This window comes from Pleurodeles waltl, chromosome 4_1, assembly GCF_031143425.1.
Source record: "Pleurodeles waltl isolate 20211129_DDA chromosome 4_1, aPleWal1.hap1.20221129, whole genome shotgun sequence".
Taxonomy (NCBI): domain Eukaryota; kingdom Metazoa; phylum Chordata; class Amphibia; order Caudata; family Salamandridae; genus Pleurodeles; species Pleurodeles waltl.
Genome location: NC_090442.1, coordinates 357510849 through 357531747, shown reverse-complemented (window position 1 = coordinate 357531747; position 20899 = coordinate 357510849). Strand labels below are relative to the sequence as shown.

Below are 20899 nucleotides of genomic sequence, written 5' to 3'. Positions count from 1 at the left end.
GAATGCCAAGCATAATACACTATACAGCAAGAGTCTTAAGTTAGTGGTTTGAAACGTCATAGCTTCGTACTGACTTGATTTGCTAGTTTCAACATTTTCTAGGTATGCTTTTGATATACCTCTGCAGCCATAAACAAGCATTTGCATGCAACGGGTCTTGCGTTTGCTCATGTTAGAGCTGATCGCGTTGTAAACTCCTAACCCAACTTTTCACCTATCAGCAAAAGTGCATTTATGTACATAACCCGAAAAAGTGCAATTAACTATGTAAAGTGCTCGACTTCTGCCAAGCGAAATCGCGCTAGTAAATTACAGAAAAAGTAGTCCATGAACAGGACCGAAAACAGCGAGCCTCGCATGTTTTCTGTACATGGTCGATGCGCTCGAGGAGGGCTAGCCACCGGAAAAGGCATGACGTATGCATGCCTTCGACTAATGAAAGCAAGCAGATTTTAACAGGCAAGCCCACGAGCCAATGAAACTCACTGATGTGACGTCGACAGGGCTCCGGGCCCTTTTCTAAACCCTAAAGCGTCTCGCTGCGATATGCCTGCGCGAGCGCATGCAACGCCTGCTGGACCCTAAAAAGCTGACATCCTGCAAAATATGTTTTGGCTGTTTTTGTCCCATTTCAAGTTAAGTTTGTTCTAGATACCACTGATACATAAGAATAATACAAATGTATCTAATGGCAAATGTATTTTTTCTTAAGAAAATAAACAATGGTTGATAAAGAAAGTATTTGACTATCAATACTTTATCAACATGTCTACATTAATGTGCCTTTAAGAAAGTTTTTTTTCTATTAATTTAAATATAATTTGCTGCACATGTGCATACCTGGTATCTCAGTGTCGAAACGTGCTTGTCAGGCCATTTACTTAACTACTCTTCATTGTTCTTATATCATTATATCAGCAGTGCTTCTCCCACTAATCGGTTAAATTATAATAATTAATTAAATCACCAACTTGATGCATAACTTCTTTTTGAGATTTTAGCACTGGTGTGGAAACCAAAAGAGTGCAGATCGGTGTATGCAATATTAAGATTGCCCCCTAAAATTAGGATGCAAGAGGTACTTTTAGCGAAATTAGGGCTTCAGAGTCATCAAACACAGGACCATAATAGTAAACCGAAGTGATGGAGTCCCCTAAAATACGTGTGTGCATTTATAAAATTCCCTTTCATGCCAGAATGCCGTGAATCCAGCTTAAAGCTGTTCCTATGTAAGTTCTTCCTCCATATGTACTGAAATGAAAATGTCACTTACCCAGTGTACATCTGTTCGTGGCATCAGTCGCTGAGATTCACATGGTATGCATGAGCTCGCCATCTGGTGTTGGGTCGGAGTGTTACAAGTTGTTTTTCTTCGAAGAAGTGTTTTCGAGTCACGGGACCGAGTGACTCCACCTTCTGTGCTCATTGCGCATGGGCGTCGACTCCATCTTCGATTGTTTTCCCCGCAGAGGGTGAGGTAGGAGTTGTACTATAGTAATAGTGCCCGCGCAATGAAAAATGTAAGTATGTACCTATTAAAGGATTAAGTAATATATATACAAATGTACAAAATTGAAGGTAACTTCTGAACTGCTACAGGCTTCCGGGGAGGTGGGTGGGTCCATGTGAATCTCAGCGACTGATGCCACGAACAGATGTACACTGGGTAAGTGACATTTTCAGTTCGATGGCATCTGTCGCTGTAGATACACATGGTATGCATAGACTAGTAAGCAGTTAGTTCCCCATAAGCGGTGGTTTAGCCTGTAGGAGTAGAAGTTGTCTGAAATAGAGTTCTTAATACAGCTTGACCTACTGTAGCTTGTTGTGCGGATAGCACATCTATACAGTAGTGTTTGGTGAATGTGTGAGGCGTAGACCAAGTGGCTGCCTTACATATTTCTTGCATTGGGATGTTTCCTAAAAAGGCCATTGAAGCACCTTTTTTCCTTGTTGAATGTGCCCTGGGAGTAATGGGCAGTTGTCTTTTTGCTTTAAGGTAGCAGATTTGGATGCATTTAACTATCCATCTGGCTATACCTTGTTTTGATATTGGGTTACCTGCATGAGGTTTTTGGAATGCAATAAATAGCTGTTTAGTTTTTCTGATGTTCTTCGTTCTGTCAATGTAGTACATTAATGCTCTTTTGACATCTAATGTATGTAGTGCTCTTTCAGCCACAGAATCTGGCTGTGGGAAGAATACTGGTAATTCTACCGTTTGATTTAGATGGAATGGAGAAATAACTTTTGGTAAAAATTTTGGATTAGGTCGTAGGACGACCTTATTTTTATGTATTTGTATAAAAGGCTCTTGTGTTGTGAACGCTTGAATTTCCCTTACTCTTCTTAGAGATGTAATGGCGATGAGAAAGGCAACTTTCCAGGTGAGGAATTGTATTCCGCAAGAGTGCATGGGTTCGAAGGGTGGGCCCATGAGTCTTGTTAGAACCACGTTTAGGTTCCATGAAGGAACAGGTGGTGTTCTTGGTGGTATAATTCTTTTAAGCCCTTCTATGAATGCTTTGATAACTGGTATCCTATACAAGGAAGTTGAATATGTAGTTTGCAGGTATGCAGATATTGCTGCAAGGTGTATTTTAATAGAAGAGAAGGCTAGCTTTGCTTTTTGTAAATGGAGCAAGTAATTTACTATATGTTTTGGAGTTGCCTCTAGTGGTTGTATCTGATTATGATGGCAGTACCAAACAAATCTTTTCCACTTACTTGCGTAGCAGTGTCTAGTGGATGGCCTTCTGGCCTGCTTTATGACTTCCATACACTCTTGGCTAAGTTGTAAGTGTCCGAATTCTAGGATTTCAGGAGCCAGATTGCTAGATTCAGCGATGCTGGGTCCGGGTGTCTGATCTGTTGGTTGTGTTGCGTTAACAGATCTGGTTTGTTGGGCAGTTTGATGTGTGGTACTACAGACAGATCTAGCAGTGTTGTGTACCAGGGTTGTCTTGCCCACGTTGGTGCTATTAAAATGAGTTTGAGTTTGTTTTGACTCAATTTGTTTACTAGGTAAGGAAGGAGAGGGAGAGGAGGAAAAGCGTAAGCAAATATTCCTGACCAGTTCATCCATAGGGCATTGCCTTGGGATTGCTTGTGTGGGTATCTGGACGCGAAGTTTTGGCATTTTGCGTTCTCTTTTGTTGCAAATAAGTCTATTTGTGGTGTTCCCCAGAGTGTGAAGTAGGTGTTCAGAATTTGTGGGTGGATTTCCCATTCGTGGACTTGCTGGTGATCTCGAGAGAGATTGTCTGCCAGCTGATTCTGGATCCCCGGAATAAACTGTGCTATTAGACCAATTTGATGGTGGACTGCCCACTTCCATATTTTTTGAGCTAACAAGCTTAACTGCGTTGAATGTGTTCCTCCTTGTTTGTTTAGATAATACATCGTTGTCATGTTGTCTGTTTTGACAAGGATGTATTTGTGGGTTATGATTGGTTGGAAAGCTTTTAGTGCTTGAAAAACTGCTAATAATTCTAGATGATTTATATGCAGTTTTGTTTGATGTATGTTCCATTGTCCTCTTATGTTGTGTTGATTGAGATGTGCTCCCCACCCTGTCATGGAAGCATCTGTTGTTATTACGTACTGTGGCACTGGGTCTTGGAAAGGCCGCCCTATGTTTAAATTTATACTGTTCCACCATAGAAGCGATAGGTAAGTTTGGCGGTCTAGCAACACCAGATCTAGAAGGTGACCCTGTGCTTGAGACCACTGTGAGGCTAGGCACTGTTGTAAGGGCCTCATGTGCAGTCTTGCGTTTGGGACAATGGCTATGCATGAGGACATCATGCCTAGGAGCTGTAGTATTGTTCTTGCTTGTATTGTTTGGTTTGGAGACATGTGTTGAATGACCCTGTTGAAATTGTGGATCCTTTGTGGAGTTGGCGTTGCTACTCCTTTTGTCGTGTTTATTATGGCTCCTAGATATTGCTGTACTTTGCTTGGCAGAATGTTTGATTTTGCAAAGTTGACGGTGAACCCTAAATTGTAGAGGGTTTGTATGACTTGATTTGTGTGGTGTGAGCATTGTGTGAGCGAACTGGTTTTGATTAGCCAGTCGTCTAGATACGGGAACACATGTATTTGCTGCCTTCTGATGTGTGCAGCGACTACTGCTAGGCACTTTGTGAATACTCTTGGAGCGGTTGTTAAACCAAAAGGCAATACTTTGAATTGGTAATGTATTCCTTTGAATACAAACCTTAGATATTTCCTGTGTGATTGATGGATTGGTATATGGAAATATGCGTCCTTGAGGTCTAGGGTTGTCATGTAGTCGTGTTTTCTGAGCAATGGTAACACTTCTTGTAGTGTGACCATGTGAAAGTGGTCTGATTTGATGAATGTGTTTACTACCCTGAGGTCTAGAATTGGTCTCAGTGTTTCGTCCTTTTTTGGTATCAAGAAGTACAGTGAATAAACTCCTGTGTTTATTTGTGTGCTTGGTACTAATTCTATTGCATTTTTTTGCAGTAGTGCTTGAACTTCTATCTCTAGAAGTTGTGAATGGTATTTTGATAAATTTTGTGATTTTGGTGGTATGTCTGGAGGGAATTGCATGAATTCTATGCAATAACCATGTTGGATAATTGCTAGGACCCATGTATCTGTAGTTATTTTGTCCCATGCTTCGTAATATTGATGTATCCTCCCCCCCACTGGTGTTGTGTGGGAGGGGTGAGTGACGTGTGAGTCACTGCTTGTTGGTAGTGGTTTTGGGGCTTTGAAATCTTCCTCTATTCCTAGGAAATTGCCCCCCTCTATACTGGCCCCGAAAACCTCCTCTGTACTGTCCCTGGTAGGTGGGCGGTGCGGACTGTGAGGTGCTAGCTTGTGTGGCCTGACCCCGAAACCCTCCTCTAAAAGGTGTTTTGCGGAAGGTGTTATAAGATCCTCTGCTCTGCGGGGAGTAGAGTGCGCCCATGGCCTTGGCAGTGTCAGTGTCCTTCTTGAGCTTTTCTATAGCTGTGTCGACCTCCGGACCGAACAGAAGTTTCTCGTTTACTGGCATGTTAAGCACTGCCTGCTGAATTTCTGGCTTGAATCCAGACGTTCTGAGCCATGCGTGCCTACGGATGGTAACCGACGTATTAATGGTTCTTGCGGCCGTGTCTGCTGCATCCATGGAGGAGCGTATTTGATTGTTGGAAATGTTTTGACCCTCCTCAACAACCTGTTTTGCTCTTTTTTGCAGATCTTTTGGGAGATGTTCAATGAGATGCTGCATCTCATCCCAGTGGGCTCTGTCGTATCGCGCTAGCAGCGCTTGTGAATTTGCGATGCGCCACTGGTTTGCTGCTTGGACAGCAACCCTCTTCCCGGCTGCATCGAACTTCCTACTTTCTTTATCTGGGGGAGGTGCATCCCCAGAAGTGTGTGAGTTTGCCCGTTTTCTGGCAGCCCCTACCACCACAGAGTCTGGTGGCAGCTGAGAGGTGATGAAGACAGGGTCCGTAGGAGGCGCCTTATACTTTTTGTCCACCCTAGGCGTCACTGCCCTACTTTTAACTGGCTCCTTGAAAATGTCCTTTGCATGGCGTAGCATGCCTGGGAGCATCGGCAGGCTTTGGTAGGAGCTGTGGGTTGAGGAGAGGGTGTTAAATAAAAAATCATCCTCTACTTGTTCCGAGTGTAGTTCCACATTATGGAATAGAGCTGCTCTAGCCACCACTTGTGAGTAGGCTGTGCTGTCTTCCGGTGGTGATGGCCTAGTTGGGTATGTGTCTGGGCTGTTATCAGACACTGGTGCGTCGTACAAGTCCCACGCATCCTGATCTTGGTCGTCGTGGCTCATGGCGGTGTGAGCTGGCGAATGTGACGGGGTGTAAGTTGGCGAAGCCGGAGTTACAGGTGGAGGCGAGGGAGGAGGTGTTACCTTTTGTGTTGTTTGTTGCTGAGGAGTAAACTGAAGCGTTCTCTTTCGTTTGACAGGTGGAAGGGTACTGATCTTCCCAGTCCCCTGCTGAATAAAGATACGCTTTTGCGTGTGATCCACGTCAGTGGATTGCAGTTCTTGTTCAAATCTATGTTTCTTCATTTGAGAAGACATAGAATGCTCTTCGGTATAGGAGCCAGAAACAGGGTCTGATGTCGCTTTTTTCGGCTCCGAAAGCCCTGTCGATTGTTTTTTCGGCTCCGAGGTAACCTTCCTCTTTTTCTGTGCCGAAAATTCTTGGCCTCTATGGTCTTCGGCGCCACTGTCTCGGCGTCGATCGGTGTCGACACCGAACTCTCGGTGTCGATGCTTCTGTTTAGCACTCTCTCGGTCCCGAGGAGGCTGCGTGCCGGTGTCTCGACCGAAGTCGGACGATCTCGACACTGAATGGGCCTTTTTCGGTGCCGATTGTTGGTCACCGAGAATTTGGGTGGAGCCATGGCCGGTTGGCAGTGGCGTCCCCTGGGCCTTCTTTCCTTTTTTAGGGTTTGATCTCGACGTCTTACTCACAGTTCTTGTAGAGTGTAGCTCGTCGGAGTCTGAATCCTGGATGGAAAAGGATTCCTCCTGTTCTTCTTCTGTCTCGAACTGTCGACGCTCTTTTGGCGTGGACGCCATCTGCAGTCTTCTCGCTCGACGGTCGCGCAGAGTTTTTCGGGACCGGAACGCCCGACAGGCCTCGCAGGATTCTTCACTGTGCTCGGGTGACAGGCACAGATTACAGACCGAGTGCAGGTCCGTATAAGGATATTTGTTGTGGCATTCGGGGCAGAATCGAAACGGGGTCCGATCCATCGGCGTTGTCCTCCACGCGGTCGGGCCGACTAGGCCCCGACGGGGTGCCGAAATCTACCCCGAAGGGCACCGAAGCGCTTCGATGTTCAACGCGTCGTCGTATGTGTCTATCTGTAACCGGATCGCAACGATACCGTCGAAAATCTTCCGTCTTCAGCTATCTTTCCGTTCCGAAACTCGGAGCGACATGAACACGTCCGAACCCGATGGCGGAAAGAAAACAATCGAAGATGGAGTCGACGCCCATGCGCAATGAGCACAGAAGGTGGAGTCACTCGGTCCCGTGACTCGAAAACACTTCTTCGAAGAAAAACAACTTGTAACACTCCGACCCAACACCAGATGGCGAGCTCATGCATACCATGTGTATCTACAGCGACAGATGCCATCGAACTATTGGTTTCTTCCAAAATAACTATTTGTGCTTTATATTTCAGAAATAGAGAGATCCACGTTTTCTCAAAGTGGTCAAATCATTTATATTTAACTTGTGTGAAAACCTGTGGCAAATGTGGCTTGCGTCCGAGAAGATGGCCACCTGATCCCAGGGCTCCAGTGAAGAACCTGTGCCACCACACAACTGCCTCCAAACTATGCGATACCAGACAAGTCTCCCAAACTACACAAGAACCTTTACCTGCTGGATTGGCATAACCTAGAAGCAGGTACCAGCAGCGGGAACACCATTTCAGAGCACTTGCCCTATCAAGCCATTAGCAGTGTAGAACATGCACTGTGACACTTATCGAGATGGTGGTGCTATCACTCTGAGCTGCTCACTATAAGGTTGATTTCCTTAAGCCGTAGCAGCGGAAGGCAGTGCTGCTACTGACAAATTTGGATGCTTGCAGCATAGATGCCAATTGCGTAGGGCATACTTCAGTGGCCTCTTCATGAAAGGTACATGCACCACAGAGTTAAAAAAGATGGTGTAGTATCTCTGATCTGCCTTCTTCAGAGCAGATTCGTGTACACCACCACAGCAGAAGGGGGCGTTGCTACAGCCAATGTGCTGTAACACATTGACTAACTATATGGCATGTTTCTTCCTCAAGCGGATGAGAGACCTAAAGCGGTAAAGCTGTTGCAGTAAGCATATGTGAAGCACTCACCCTACAGGGTGCCAGTCTAATTCGGCAAACAAAGGTATTTTTTTGTTTGGTCTTCAAATCAACTGGCAAGGGATAAAAGCAACACCCAGTCTTTCACTCTTTACCCAACCAGCATACCACATACCAGTCTGGCTACAGGCCTGCACAGCGGATTGTCTAGCTCAGGGGTATTGACGCATGTGTGTGTCCGAGTGTGTGTTTGGCATTGTTTTTCTTCGTGATAAACAGTGATATGCCTCGTGTCAAGGGCAACCAAATGTATGTCGTTTCCTACCATACTGATTCATCACTGACAACTACATCTGACTTAAAAGTGGCCCTGGCATAATAATGGTAATTCGAGGCATATTTTAGGCATTCTTCCTGATGTGGTTTTGCATTCTGGCAGCCATCACAGACATGTTGTTAGCATGACTGACCTAATTGTGGCCACCTCTGACATACCGGAGGCTGACCCTGGCATCATAAAGGCTATTGCTGATCTACTGTGAGCATCCTGGCTGTTATGGTGTCCAGCCTTGACAAAGTGGTGCCTCTGATATACTGGTGAGCATTATTGGCATATTATAGGCAATCCTGGCATGTTATAGGCATCCTTGGCAACAGTAAAACCAACACTTTTAGACAATATTTACAAGTAATTCTGTTAGGGGTTGAGGTATTTGGTCACATCTCTACTTGGGTATTGTTTCTGTTAAAGGGGAATATCTCATATGGGAGCAAATATACCATTTATGCATAGATTTATAGTATGTGAGTGTAAGCATTGCTATTCTAGAGATTGTCCTGCTCTCCACACACACCGTGCATCTAATAATTGTTCCTCTAAATCCATTTCCTATCTTTCCCCATCTAGTCACTGCTTTAGTTACCCTGAGTATGTACAGTTTGATTATGTGTGACATGGATTTGTTGCGCTTTTCTAACTGTGGTAGTGTCTGGTTTACTGCCTATACCAATAATAGAAAAAACTGCTCTTTTACGGTAATTCCCATTCATTAGAACATTCTTATTCTACCATTGAAAGCTTAAAAAGCTGACCCTTAGGAGGATTATCTACAATGCTATTTATTTGTTCTACGGAGTGAGGAAATGACAACGGAAGAGGGTGACTCCGTCCATTATTTATCTGTGTAGACACTAGCTGCAGGTCTAATGTGCCTCCGTGACGAGAGATTGCACATTAAGCTAACACCACATTGGAAGCAGCATGCACTTCAGCAAAATGGACGTGTCTGGATTTGTACCCAGGATTATATTATGATGCGGGCATGAAGCTTTAAGCGAGATGCTCTTTTTACTGTGGTTTGCACAGACTGCAGTATGAAAGTGATCTGGGTGTGCAGCAGAACATTGGCCTCATTTTGTACAATTAGGTCTACAGAGCTAAATATTCCTTCTGTACAATCAGGTGGGCAAGAATCAGCATAAAATGTCTCCTGAAGGGAGTCGCAATATAAGTGCTGTTTATCACATTAAATCCTGCCCTATGTAGTTGCAAATGCTGAGAAAAAAAGAACCATACAATGACTGCTTTCTGTTCAGAATGCCTATAAGCAATGTGAAACTATGACGACTGTGTACTTTTTAGAAATAAACTAGTGCATCATGCATTCCAATTGAAGCACTTCCTAGAAGACAAAAACATGCACCAAATACCCAATAATATCAGTTGAGGGAGTAATAATCATCTAGGAGGCCATCTTATTTATATTTTAAAGAATTGTTGATAATGTCATGCAGCAAGCTGTGATGTCAAGCCAGACCTAAAAAATGATACCCATCCATGTGAAACCCTGGAGACACAGTAGCAACTGCAGCGGCTGGACTGTGTAAAGCCCACAATACTGTCCCTTAGACTCATGCTTTGGAGGATGTTCAAGGACCCAGTTACAACTATATACTTTGTTTTGGGAGGATTTCTTTTAAAAGCATGATCCGGCCTGGAATGATGAAACCTCTGTTTTCAGTTTGAAATGCAGGTGAAATTTGAGACATCACATCATTCTTTAATTAGTTCAGCCTACATCAAGTTCAAGTTAAACCCATCACATTCTTCTAATTGCTGAAAAAGTATAAAAAATTGGTGCAAAGTTGGGCAACTCTAAACTATCATTTTGTGGCAACTAGTGCACTGATGGTGATTTAGAAGATATAATATGTTCTGCCCCATATCTAATCAACACTTAACAAAATTTATGGAATTTGTTTTGAAACACAACTAAGGGGCCCATTACGAGTTTGGCGGTCCCCACATGGGACCGCCAAACTCATAGGGAGGACACCATGGCCATGGAGCCACAGCCCCCCACAACACCCTATTTTAAGGTTTCTGCTGCCCTGACCTGTCTAACTAGTGAAGACTTTGAAATAGAGCGTTCCCACCGGTCTGGCGGGTGGGAACACTGCTATGAGATAGCACTTTGCTCCCTTAAAGGAGCAGAGTGCTATCTTGTGGCACAGCTGGCTGTTCAGCACCCTCGGAATGCACACTGTCTGCAAGCACCCTCTTTAGCCCCCTGCACCTGTTCTCCACCAGCCTTTCCATGGTGGTGAAACCATCACCTGTCAGACCGCTGTCTGGCTGTCAGACCACCACCACAAGGCTGGCAGTGGTGTGACCGCCAGCCTCATAATGAGGCCCTAAATAATTACTTTCTGAAATTGACCTCAATCATTAACAGCAAGGCCTTACATGTGGCTGCAGCATGAAGACTGGGAGCCCTGAATTATCTTGTCATTGGTAAAGGTTACTCCTGTCTTCTAACTCGCTTTCACTCACCAAAGTTAAGTTGGGGAGTGAGAATCTGCATTCCCTAGCGTGATTTTTGAGCGCCAGAAAACCTCCCAGAGAGATTTCACAACGCGAGCGGTCGTGGCTAGTCGTGACCGTGCACATTGAGAAAGCTTTCGCTCGAGTAGAAAAGAGGCAGGAAGAAGCACAGCCCTCTGGCACATCATGTGGTGCAGTTTGCACTGATTTTACAGTATGTACAATCTCCTGGTGCTGAAAATCAGTTGGTGTGCCCGAATTCCACCCATTCGCAGAACTCAGAGTTTTTAATGTAACTCTGTGGAATTCCACAAAGTGACACTCTACGAGTTCTGCCCGCCACTACTCCTCCCATGTTCTTCAGTATCTCCCACCATCAATAGCATAATGATGTTGAAAAGATTAGTGAGCAACAGAAAGCTGTGCAGTGTAAAAAATGCAAATAAGCCAAAAAACGATTACTTTGCGATGAAATTTTAACTTACTGTTCATTCACAACGAAAATACAATTATCCTGTGATGGCTGCCCTGTTACTGGATGCTTGCACGTCACTTTCCGTTCATTATGACTGTAAAGGGAAACAAAACATTAAAATGAATATTAAAATGAACAGGCAGTTCACTCATTTCGCACTGCTTCTGTACAACACGTTGCAAGCGAAACATGAGGGTCTTCAAGGGAACACAAGTCACAGAGGAGCTCCCTACCCCGGCCATAAAACCAAGCCCTTAATAAATGCAATGAAACCGAATGACATGCACATTATCATACTTACATAACGTAGCACTAACTTAACCGAAACGTAGCCAAATAGCCTTTCATTTTACCAATTTCTTTAACATAACAAAACATGTTAAAGTGTTACAATTGGTAATTTTCTAATTCCACCAAGCAAGACAAGACTTGCACAAGTCCAGTGAACAGACCTTAACTCATGTAAATGATTTGCAATGGAGCCCGCTATTTTACAAACAATCAGGTGGGCAAGGAATCAGCACAAAATGTCTCCTGGTAGGAGTCACATCTCTTCACTTGCCACAAACAGTTACATTGTAGTTTTACAATGAAATCTTTAGTTGTCAGCGGATAAAGCAACACAAAGTCAAATCTGCAGTGCTTCGGCTTTTTCAGAAATGAATCTAACTGGCTGGCAATAACTGAATATTTTTGCTCTATTTACCATTTCCAAGGACCTCTTGTGGAAGCGTATTTCCTGGTGCCATGAGAAGGCAAGAGTGGACAATGTTTTAGTAATCCAGAGAGAAGGGAAAATGTCTCCACCAGAATTTATTATTATTATTTTTTATATAATTTAAGGAATGGGTTAACCACTGGTTCGCAGACAAAAATCCTAACAATCAAATAAAAATTTAGGTTAAGGAGACATTAGTATAGCTCTACCATACGTCCTTAACCTGAACTCTGCAATAATACCAATATGTACTGTGCCAAGGACTGGTCGCGTGTTCTGCCCTGTACCTAATACCCATTAAAACGGGTAGATTTGATACTGTATTTAGCTGCAGAACAGCATCTCTTAAGAATGCATACCATTCTGACTGTGGATGATGAGCCTCCGAAAACCATTCAAAACAAGCATTGGCAAAGTCAATAGGTCTCAGCAGTCCAAGAGCTATGTGTTGGCAATGTTAATGCATTTGTGCATTAACAATATAACGCCAATAGCGCACAGATTGCCAAGACCTGTTGTTGGCTTTGCCCCGATGGCCGATTTACAAACTTAATATACTGTTACATCAGTCATAGCCTCCTAGTTCAGGGAGATGCGCGGTCTAGCAGAAACCTAATAACCATCACACCGTTGCCTGACTCTCCATTGCCACCCATTCCCCTAAGCATTTCCTGTTACCGATGAGTGATGCAGTGGCCTTCCCCAAAACAACACCCACTCAGTCAGAGAGCACAACTGGGGCCTCTCTTACAACATTCTAAAGTACAGTGGGAGGGAAACGAAATCAAAGCACTCACTTGCCCATATGGAAGCAAAAACCCCTTCTGCACACGTAAAATGACTGCTTCTACGGATCTGCGGTTTATTCCTCAAGTACATCAGATATCGTGACAATAAAAGGGCGCAGGTCTAAGGGAAAGTATTAAGATTGTGACTGGAAAGCAGCTTAATTCGTCTCGTATGAAATGTGTATTGTGTTAATAAGATACATCTAATTTAACAAAACGGAAACTGCATAGACAGTTTTATTGTAAAACAACTGCACTAAGGGTCAATTTTGTTCGACGCACTTCTGAAGTATTTTTCAATAAGGGGCAATGTTGCACCACGCACAAGGGAGCTTATCAGTTTTTTGTTTTTTTCCAAACTGCCCACGAGTATTCGATGAGAGAATTCATATCTTGCCCTCGAGTTCTAGGCCTCCGCCTCTGACAGCAATGTATACTCCGGTAAGGATTTTACCGCAGTAAAAGTCCCAGAGACTAGATACTTCAAGAAGGAGAGAATGCTACTGCTGCAACACACCCTATGGAAAACGGAGATTAGAGAGTAGCCCTTGAAAAGCCTCGTTGTTCCTGTAATGTCCATCTGCTGCAGAAAAGAAGCTGTGCTTGGCATCCTCAGGCACAAGAGATATATGCTTAAGCAGAGGTATTCATGTGCTACGGGGATTTAATGTTGTGCACTGCGTTGCTAAACGGCCAGTTTCAAGTGGGCCCATTTTATTTACGGCACCTCAGAGAGGCTTCCCTAGCCCACTGGATACTGCATAACACTGGGGCTGAGGCACGTGCTGGGAGGGCCCGCAGGGCTCCTCTCCAGACTATGCTACTTTAAAAGAAAAAGAAAAAAAACACAAGCAGCACCAGGCCAGAAAACAGTGTCCTACATTTGATCTCGGTCTTTGAATGCACAGCAAATGTGAATAGATAACAAGATTTACAGCCCTGTTTACAGGGGAGCTCGGTAAACCACAACACGCATCTCAAGTGCTCCAGATGAAAGAGAAAAGTAGTTCCTTAACAGATGGTAAAAAGGTGACCAGTGTATTTATGTAGTACTTGTGCTCTCTGGGAGGGCTAAACAAAGCAAACGACATGACAACTGCATGCCCCAGGAAAATAAGGAGAAAGATTAGGAGTGGTGTTGCAGCCAGCAAATAAGAAGCTTATGCACAGGCTGAAGCCCACAAAGTCAACACAACATGTATTTTCGAGAGAGCGCATGAGCTGCCTAGCCGAGACGTAAGAATGTTTACCTGACCTTAAACTTGCTGATTTATCTATAGATGGTTCAGGGGGAAAATAGTTATGGTGCTCCCCAAAGATGCGTTTTCAATTAGATTGTTGATAGTAATTTCAATTGGAATTGAGGGGTTCTAAAGACCAACCCTGTGCCAAGAGTCCGCTGAGCCTGCAGAATGCCCTGCTCTGGAAGCAACCACTCCCTGTACGCGTATCCCACCGTGCACCACTACCCCCTGTGATATGAGACGTCATGGGTAGAAGTGTGTGTGGGCATTACCCAATGCACAAAGGGGAGTTGAGTTAAACAGAAACCAGCTTTTAGAGTGCTTCTGTGGTTACAGTTGTCTATGCTAACCCATAGAAAAATCAAGCATTGTTTTGATAACTTTGGTGCGTTCCACGAATCTGCTGAACTTGTAAAGAAAAAATGCAGGCAATTCACTGGGTCTGGAGGTGGGTGCTTGAGCGTTTCACAAAATTGTTCAAGGATTGTCAAAGTTAACAGATGCATGTGAAAACGTCTTCACTCCAGTTTTAATTCCCACAAGTAACATTTAGATAGGGATACCAAAGAAATGCTGTACTGAACAACACTACATTATCCATGCTCATAAAGGCAACTACACTGCGAGTTACCTTTCTGGTGCAAATCCATTGACTAATAGTTATCTTGCCAGCTATGTTTGGGGACAACAACATATTCAATATTTAAATGAGACAGAAATTAAAATATTTTACTGCATATTTATTAATAAAAATATTTAAAAAAATGTTTTTCCACATCTGTTTTCCAACAATGAAATAACACCTTCTTTCTATGTATACAGACACACACTGAGGGAACATCTATATATTCAAAGTATTACAGTATTACTGCAGCCTTCCACTATAATGAATGCATTTGGAGAAATCCACTGGTAGTGGTCTTTAATTTCAACACACATATGGCACAAGGAATGAAAACAATGAAATCACCATTTATATCGTTGAAACCACACACTAATGCTGTTTTCGCCATTGTTTTGCTTACAATGGAAATATGGCCTTGTTTCTATATACATTAATTGTGTGGCGGCACTGAAACCATGGAAGTAAAGTTTTTATGCATAACCTTTCTTCATTTATCTCTAAGCAGCCTCGCCAGTAAAACTTTAAAAAACTTTATTAGTTTGTAACAGGCAATATTGTTCTAGACAGAACAGAATGCATTACGCTGTATATGAAAGATAGGTTAGTAACACAATTGTTAATGCAACAAATAAGCCAGAAAAAAGCAGTAGGTGCGCCCCCCCCAGATACCACGTGTAGACACAAAATCATCTCAAATGGCTAGAGCACACAAGGTAGAGTCACTGCCCTAAGTTTTCTGATGTGGCTCCATCCATAACGATTGCGCTCCAGAATCAGAGGACTGTGCATCCTTCTTTCAGTTTAATAATACATTCAAAAAGTTATCCATGTATGCTTGGACATCTCACAATAGGTGAGGTCACGTGGTTACGAAGAGTGTGTGCATGGGTTTCTCTGCCCCAGTATCTAGTTATTTGACCTATGGAAGGTAAAGATGAATATGCCACAAGTTTCCAAATGAATCTGGGTCTCTGATGCACCTAACCCAACAGTGCCAATTTGGGTTCTAATTCAATGTGCTCATCTGTCATGTTAGAAATTGTGTGTATAACATCGGTCCAAAAGTGATATATGCTTGGGCAACTCCAGGACAAGTGGAGAAAATCAGATTTTAGGGCTCCACATCCTAAACAGTCTAAAGTGGGCCGCAGTCCTTGTTTCCACAGGGTGGGCGGTGAGTCATAGTGTCTGTGTGTGTAACGGATGTGTATTATACGACGCCTACTACTAGGCAATAAGCCTGCGGCCTGAACAGCAAATTTCCCATTCCTTATCTGATATGGGGTTCTGCAACTCTTCCCATATACGTATGGTGATGTGCTTGCGCCTGTATGAAGTTGTACAGTTTTGTTATCAGATGTTTGGACAATTTCACGGCTATTCATTGTTCTAGGGTCCCCAGTACTGGTGGTTCTTGTGCAAAGATCGAAGTAAGTGATTTAATTGTGGCCCTAAGTCGATGATAAAGAAACCAATCAAGCAGTGTGCAAGTGGACCTATTTGTAATTGTGCTTATGTCTATGAAGCTGTCTTCCTGATATATATTTCCTCATTTCGAAATGCTCTGTTTGGCTAGCTGTAAAAGTGCCTTTTCTTTCTCCAGTTAATGGTGTGTGTGGTTGTCCCTGTCCCTCTAGAAGGGCTGAGTAAATCTACTCTACACCGGCTCTCTGCCTCAATCTGTCCCAAGCTGTGCTGTGCAGTGCTAAGCATGTCCAGTTTTTTGCTTACTGGACCTCTGAAAAAAAACTGTTAAGCAGAATGAAGATGCATTTTCAGATCGACAGCCAAATGTGATAGGTAAGGCTGGGGTTGAAACCAAAAATGTGTGAAAAGCCGATACTATAGTTGAAAGTCAGGCACGGCAAAATTGCCTTGAGTGTAGGGTAAGGTCAATGTCTTCTATTTGAATCTAGGCTGCTCACCAGCCCGTGCGAGTCTAATCAGCATGGAGTGCAAAGTGTGGAAAAAATGACCTAGTCAGCAGAATGGGAATGTGTAGAAGACGAAAGAAGCATGTTCAGGAGTATAATCATTTTCCCCAGTGCTATTCTTCCAGTCAAGGATAAGGGAAGCCTTATCAATCTATTAATTTTATCCTCTAGTTTGGATATTGCATAGTGGTAGTTCTATCCATATTAGTATCTATGTTGCAGTTGACCCAGGTATCTTATTGAGCCCTTGGTCCGCTCTAGTAGAATATCGGGGATAAAACTAATAGTGTTGAGCATAAGAGGAAGGATAACCAACTCAGTCGAGCTAATTATGATACCCGAGATGTTACCAAATCTAATAAACTTTCTAAGGATCATATTGAGGCTCACCAGGGGGCTGCAGTGTTATATCACCTGCATACAAAGACACCAGCAATCTGCATGATCTTCTGCATGTCATCAGCTTAATTTAGTTATCAATGGCTCCAGTGCCAGCACAACCAGAAATAGAGACAAAAAGCATTCCTGCCTAGTGCTTCTTGGATTGGAGCTGTAAAGATACCGTTTTGTTGAAGTCGGGCAGTAGGATTTGTGTAAAGCAGCTGTACCCACATTATAATTTGTGACAGTAAATGCATATGTTGAAGTATAGGGAATAGGTAGTATCATTCAACTGAATCAAATACCTTAGTGACATCTAGAAATATCACTGCTGCATCTATATCTGGGTCAGCCCGGTGTAGCAATGAAAACAGACTGCATAAATTAAGTGTTGAAGAGTGGCCTGACACAAAGCCTGCCTGATTGGAGTGCAAGTTCAGAAAGTAGTGGGAGCAGTGGTTTAGCCAGAAGCTTGGCTAATACTTTAACATCAGAATTTATTAGCGATGGAGACCTACATGAGTCGTATGCTTCTGGGGGTTTGCCTAGTTGAGAATGGTATCCAGGAGTGCTTCCCATATAGAAGAAGGGATGGTCTGCTTTTCCTAGGAGTCTTCAAACAGAGCAAGAAGGTTAGGGGCCAGAAAATCAGAGAACTCAATGTAGAATTCTGTTTGCAGGCCGTGAGGTACTGGGGCCTTGCCCGCCGGGAGGCCACTGATCATGACGCAAATCACTCTGTCAACCTATAGCTGTGGCCTGTAGAAAATTCACACAGGTGTGGGCAGGCCAATCTATTTTGGAGGTATACAGATAACGATAACAGGAGGTAAATCTCAGCAAAATCTCTTCTGCTTCCCATATAGAGAACACTGATTTGTCCAGGACACAAGTGACATTGTTGCTATCCCAGGGCTTCTTAAGCAAGCTGGCCCAGAGTAGTCCGGGTCGCTTGCCTTTTCCATATTACTGTGCCACTGCATTATTTACCACTGTGCGTTTTATTATACTTTGTAACTTTCTCTTTAATTTTGACCCGTGTCAAATGTTCAGATGTTTGTGGAATTGTGTAGATTCTAGCTCAAATGTATACAAATGGTTTCTCAGGGATCTGAGGATCCTTCCCTGTTTAGCTGTGCCCAGCCCCTTGACTACGGTTTTGAAGGCCTTCATACTGTGCTGATGTCCAGATCTGGGTTTATATTGTTTTGAAAATATTCTGGCATCTGCTGACATAATTAATTCTAGAACACCTCATACTTTAAACGCTTCTGGTGAAAGTCTCCACATTCCAGGCGATGAGGGTGGCTCCAGGATGTGCTGTCATGACAGGACAGGTGCATGAGTTGGAAGTGTTTTGGCCAAATAGTGCGCCACCACCTCTGCCCCAAAAGTCTCCTCTGGGGCATAAGGACAGAACTACCTCCCGCAAGTTACTTGTTTTTGGCAACGCCTTATCTGGTAGAGACATATTCTAGTTGCAGATTCCTTACCTTTGAATTTCCCCTGGGTGCCAGACTGGTTCTGGGGATATTTTCTGAGCAGTACCCCTGCGCGCCGTTAGATGGCATTGTTCAAGCTTGTCTAGTCTGAACGCATGTGTATCCAATTTGGTCAACGTCGTTCCAAGACATGCAATTAATAGAAAAAAATATGTTGTGGCCTCCTTTGTCCAATATGGTACACAGAGCACCGTATTATAAAAAGTAAAAACAAACAGAGCAAAAGGGAGCGGAAAGGCAGGTGCTTTGCTCAATCCCCACTGCCCAGGGTTGAAGGCCTTGCGTATGGTTATGACCTCGCCCAAGAATTGTGCGCAGGCTTGAGGTTAACCCTCGTTGTGCACTCCCAAAGAGGTGGTTGGGCACAGCTAAGTGATATGCTGCATATTATTTATTTATTTTTTAAAGATTAAGCAGTTACTGAAAAAACTGTGAAGTGCAGCTATGGTTTCTTTAGCTCTTAGCACATTAACGTAGGTTTTAAAAAACGTGTTCACACAAAAGAAGATACATTTAAAGTACACTTACAAATTAAAACAGACATTGAACGTCCTCCTTATGTTTAGCTTCTTAGTCCGTAAGTCACAAAATAGCCAGACAAAAAAAAATAAACTCGCACACGAAAATGTAGAGCTTATGGCCACACTAAAAGGTATGCTAATAATTCAAAACACCTGAATCATATTTGAAAAACATTATTTAAAATAAAGCGAGGATTTATTATGCTATTCAGCGTGTGAAACAACGCTTATAACTAACCCCTCGATGTGCTTGAAAATTACCCTTTGTTGCATATTTCAATACACAAACTACTTTTATGGGATGCTTCTTTACTAACAATTAACTTTGATGTATTTGCATGTATGTGTTATAGTTGTACTGTGAATCTAACTAAAAGACAGTGCTAATTTAAAATACACTACATCTATGTATAGGCAGATAGATTCATTGATCCCTCTGGCCAAAAGCAGCTCGACGAGTGTGTATTATGTAGGATACTTTGGAAAAAAGCAGTAGTCTGGAGAGACAGCTAAAACTGTCACAAAGGCCAGATCCAACAACTTCTAAAATGTAACTATACTTCTCAGACGTGGTGAAACGTGCGATGAAGCATTCTCACCTCACAATGCCATTTCAATACAGTGCATATTGCAATAGTTTTCCCAGCAATAGGTTACTGAACGAGAATTTCTGAACCAACTCCATATACATACTGATTTAAAGGACAATAAAAGGGGAAACTGAGCTTGCAGAAAGCCAAGACTATGATTTGCACACAAATGTATATAAGTCATAAAACCAAAGCAATATCTCACCTCAATCCCTCGTCTATAAAATGTGTAACAGTGTCCACACCACTAACCTGGTGACAACGGTTGCATAAAATGTGCTCTTTTTTTTTTTTTTTCAACAAAAGCTGTGCAAATGTATTGGATTCAACCCACAGAGCTATGGTATATAAACAGTTTTGAGTTAGATAAGCATTCTAAAAGTAATGCCTGCTATTGGAAACAGTGGTTCTATCCCGCCGCAGGTATGAAGTGTGGAGTAAAGAAGAGGTGCATCTCTCGATACAAAACCGAATGATTTCTCCTGTTATGTTTTATCGATTGTGTCCTCAAACGTGTCCCAACTATCTGTCAAGCAGGCTTCGTTCCTAAATCACACGCATTCTTATGCATGAACACTTTACAGTCGTGCAATGTGCGTAAGCTGAACTGCCTCGTCGAGGCACTACCGGCTAGTGAGGTAACAGCAGAAACGGCTTTAAAATAAATAGTTATAGTAATTAGTAGTACAATAACTACATAGTGAAGTATTCTGCAGAAAGCACTTTTCGCTGTCCCACTCCTACCCAGAGCACAGCCACCGCCTACCCGATTCCAAGAATTCTGCACAGGTCGTGCAGCACAGGTCGTGCAGCACAGGTCGTGCAGCACAGGTCGTGCAGCACAGGTCGTGCAGCACAGGTCGTGCAGCACAGGTCGTGCAGCACAGGTCGTGGAGCGCGCGCTGCCAGATGGCTTTGTGTTTGCTGTCAAATGAAGAAGATGCGGAAGACATTCCCAGAGCACCCAAATGCAATCTCAAGCAATCATTAGCCACTGCTGCAGTCTGCGAAGGAATCGGACAGAGTACACCAGCAGTTGCAGCTGATGCATTCTGGACAGACAGCGCGACCAGCGACTTCCAAGAAAACGGCAGGCACGCTTCACGCAAAAACCGCCCCTCGGCGCAACCTCGGGAACAACTGACAGAAAGCGGCAAGGTAAGGTGAAAGCGCGCATCCCTTACCTTTTTCCTCTAGTGAATGTGAGCATATTGACAATCCCAAGTAGAAACGTAAACAGCCTAATCGCTTTGAAGCGTGTGGGAGTCATGTTCTAATCACAAGCTCGTATCCACGGGGGCAGCTACAGTGCAGGAATAAAAGCTTCTTTCATAGTTAAGCAAATCAGTCCCTGAACCTTACATATTAGCAGAAGGGCCTCATTTTCAATTATCAGCTATTCTTCCAATTCCTGCTAAGTTTGAGGCAGTGGGCCAAGCTTTATGCAGATTTATTGGCTCCTAATTCCTGAGATAATTTTTCAGGACA

At 43.3% G+C, this 20899-nt stretch overlaps 1 protein-coding gene across 23 annotated transcripts in view; it reads right to left on the bottom strand.

Moving 5' to 3' along the window:
* Positions 1-20899, bottom strand: part of PLEKHA5 (pleckstrin homology domain containing A5) — a 991819-nt gene that overhangs the window by 579663 nt on the left and 391257 nt on the right. For all 23 annotated transcript variants that reach the window (XM_069228492.1, XM_069228488.1, XM_069228489.1 and 20 more), the window contains one exon: positions 11119-11202. In XM_069228492.1, the coding sequence (XP_069084593.1) occupies positions 11119-11202 (84 nt within the window). The remainder of the gene's footprint in view (positions 1-11118; positions 11203-20899) is intronic.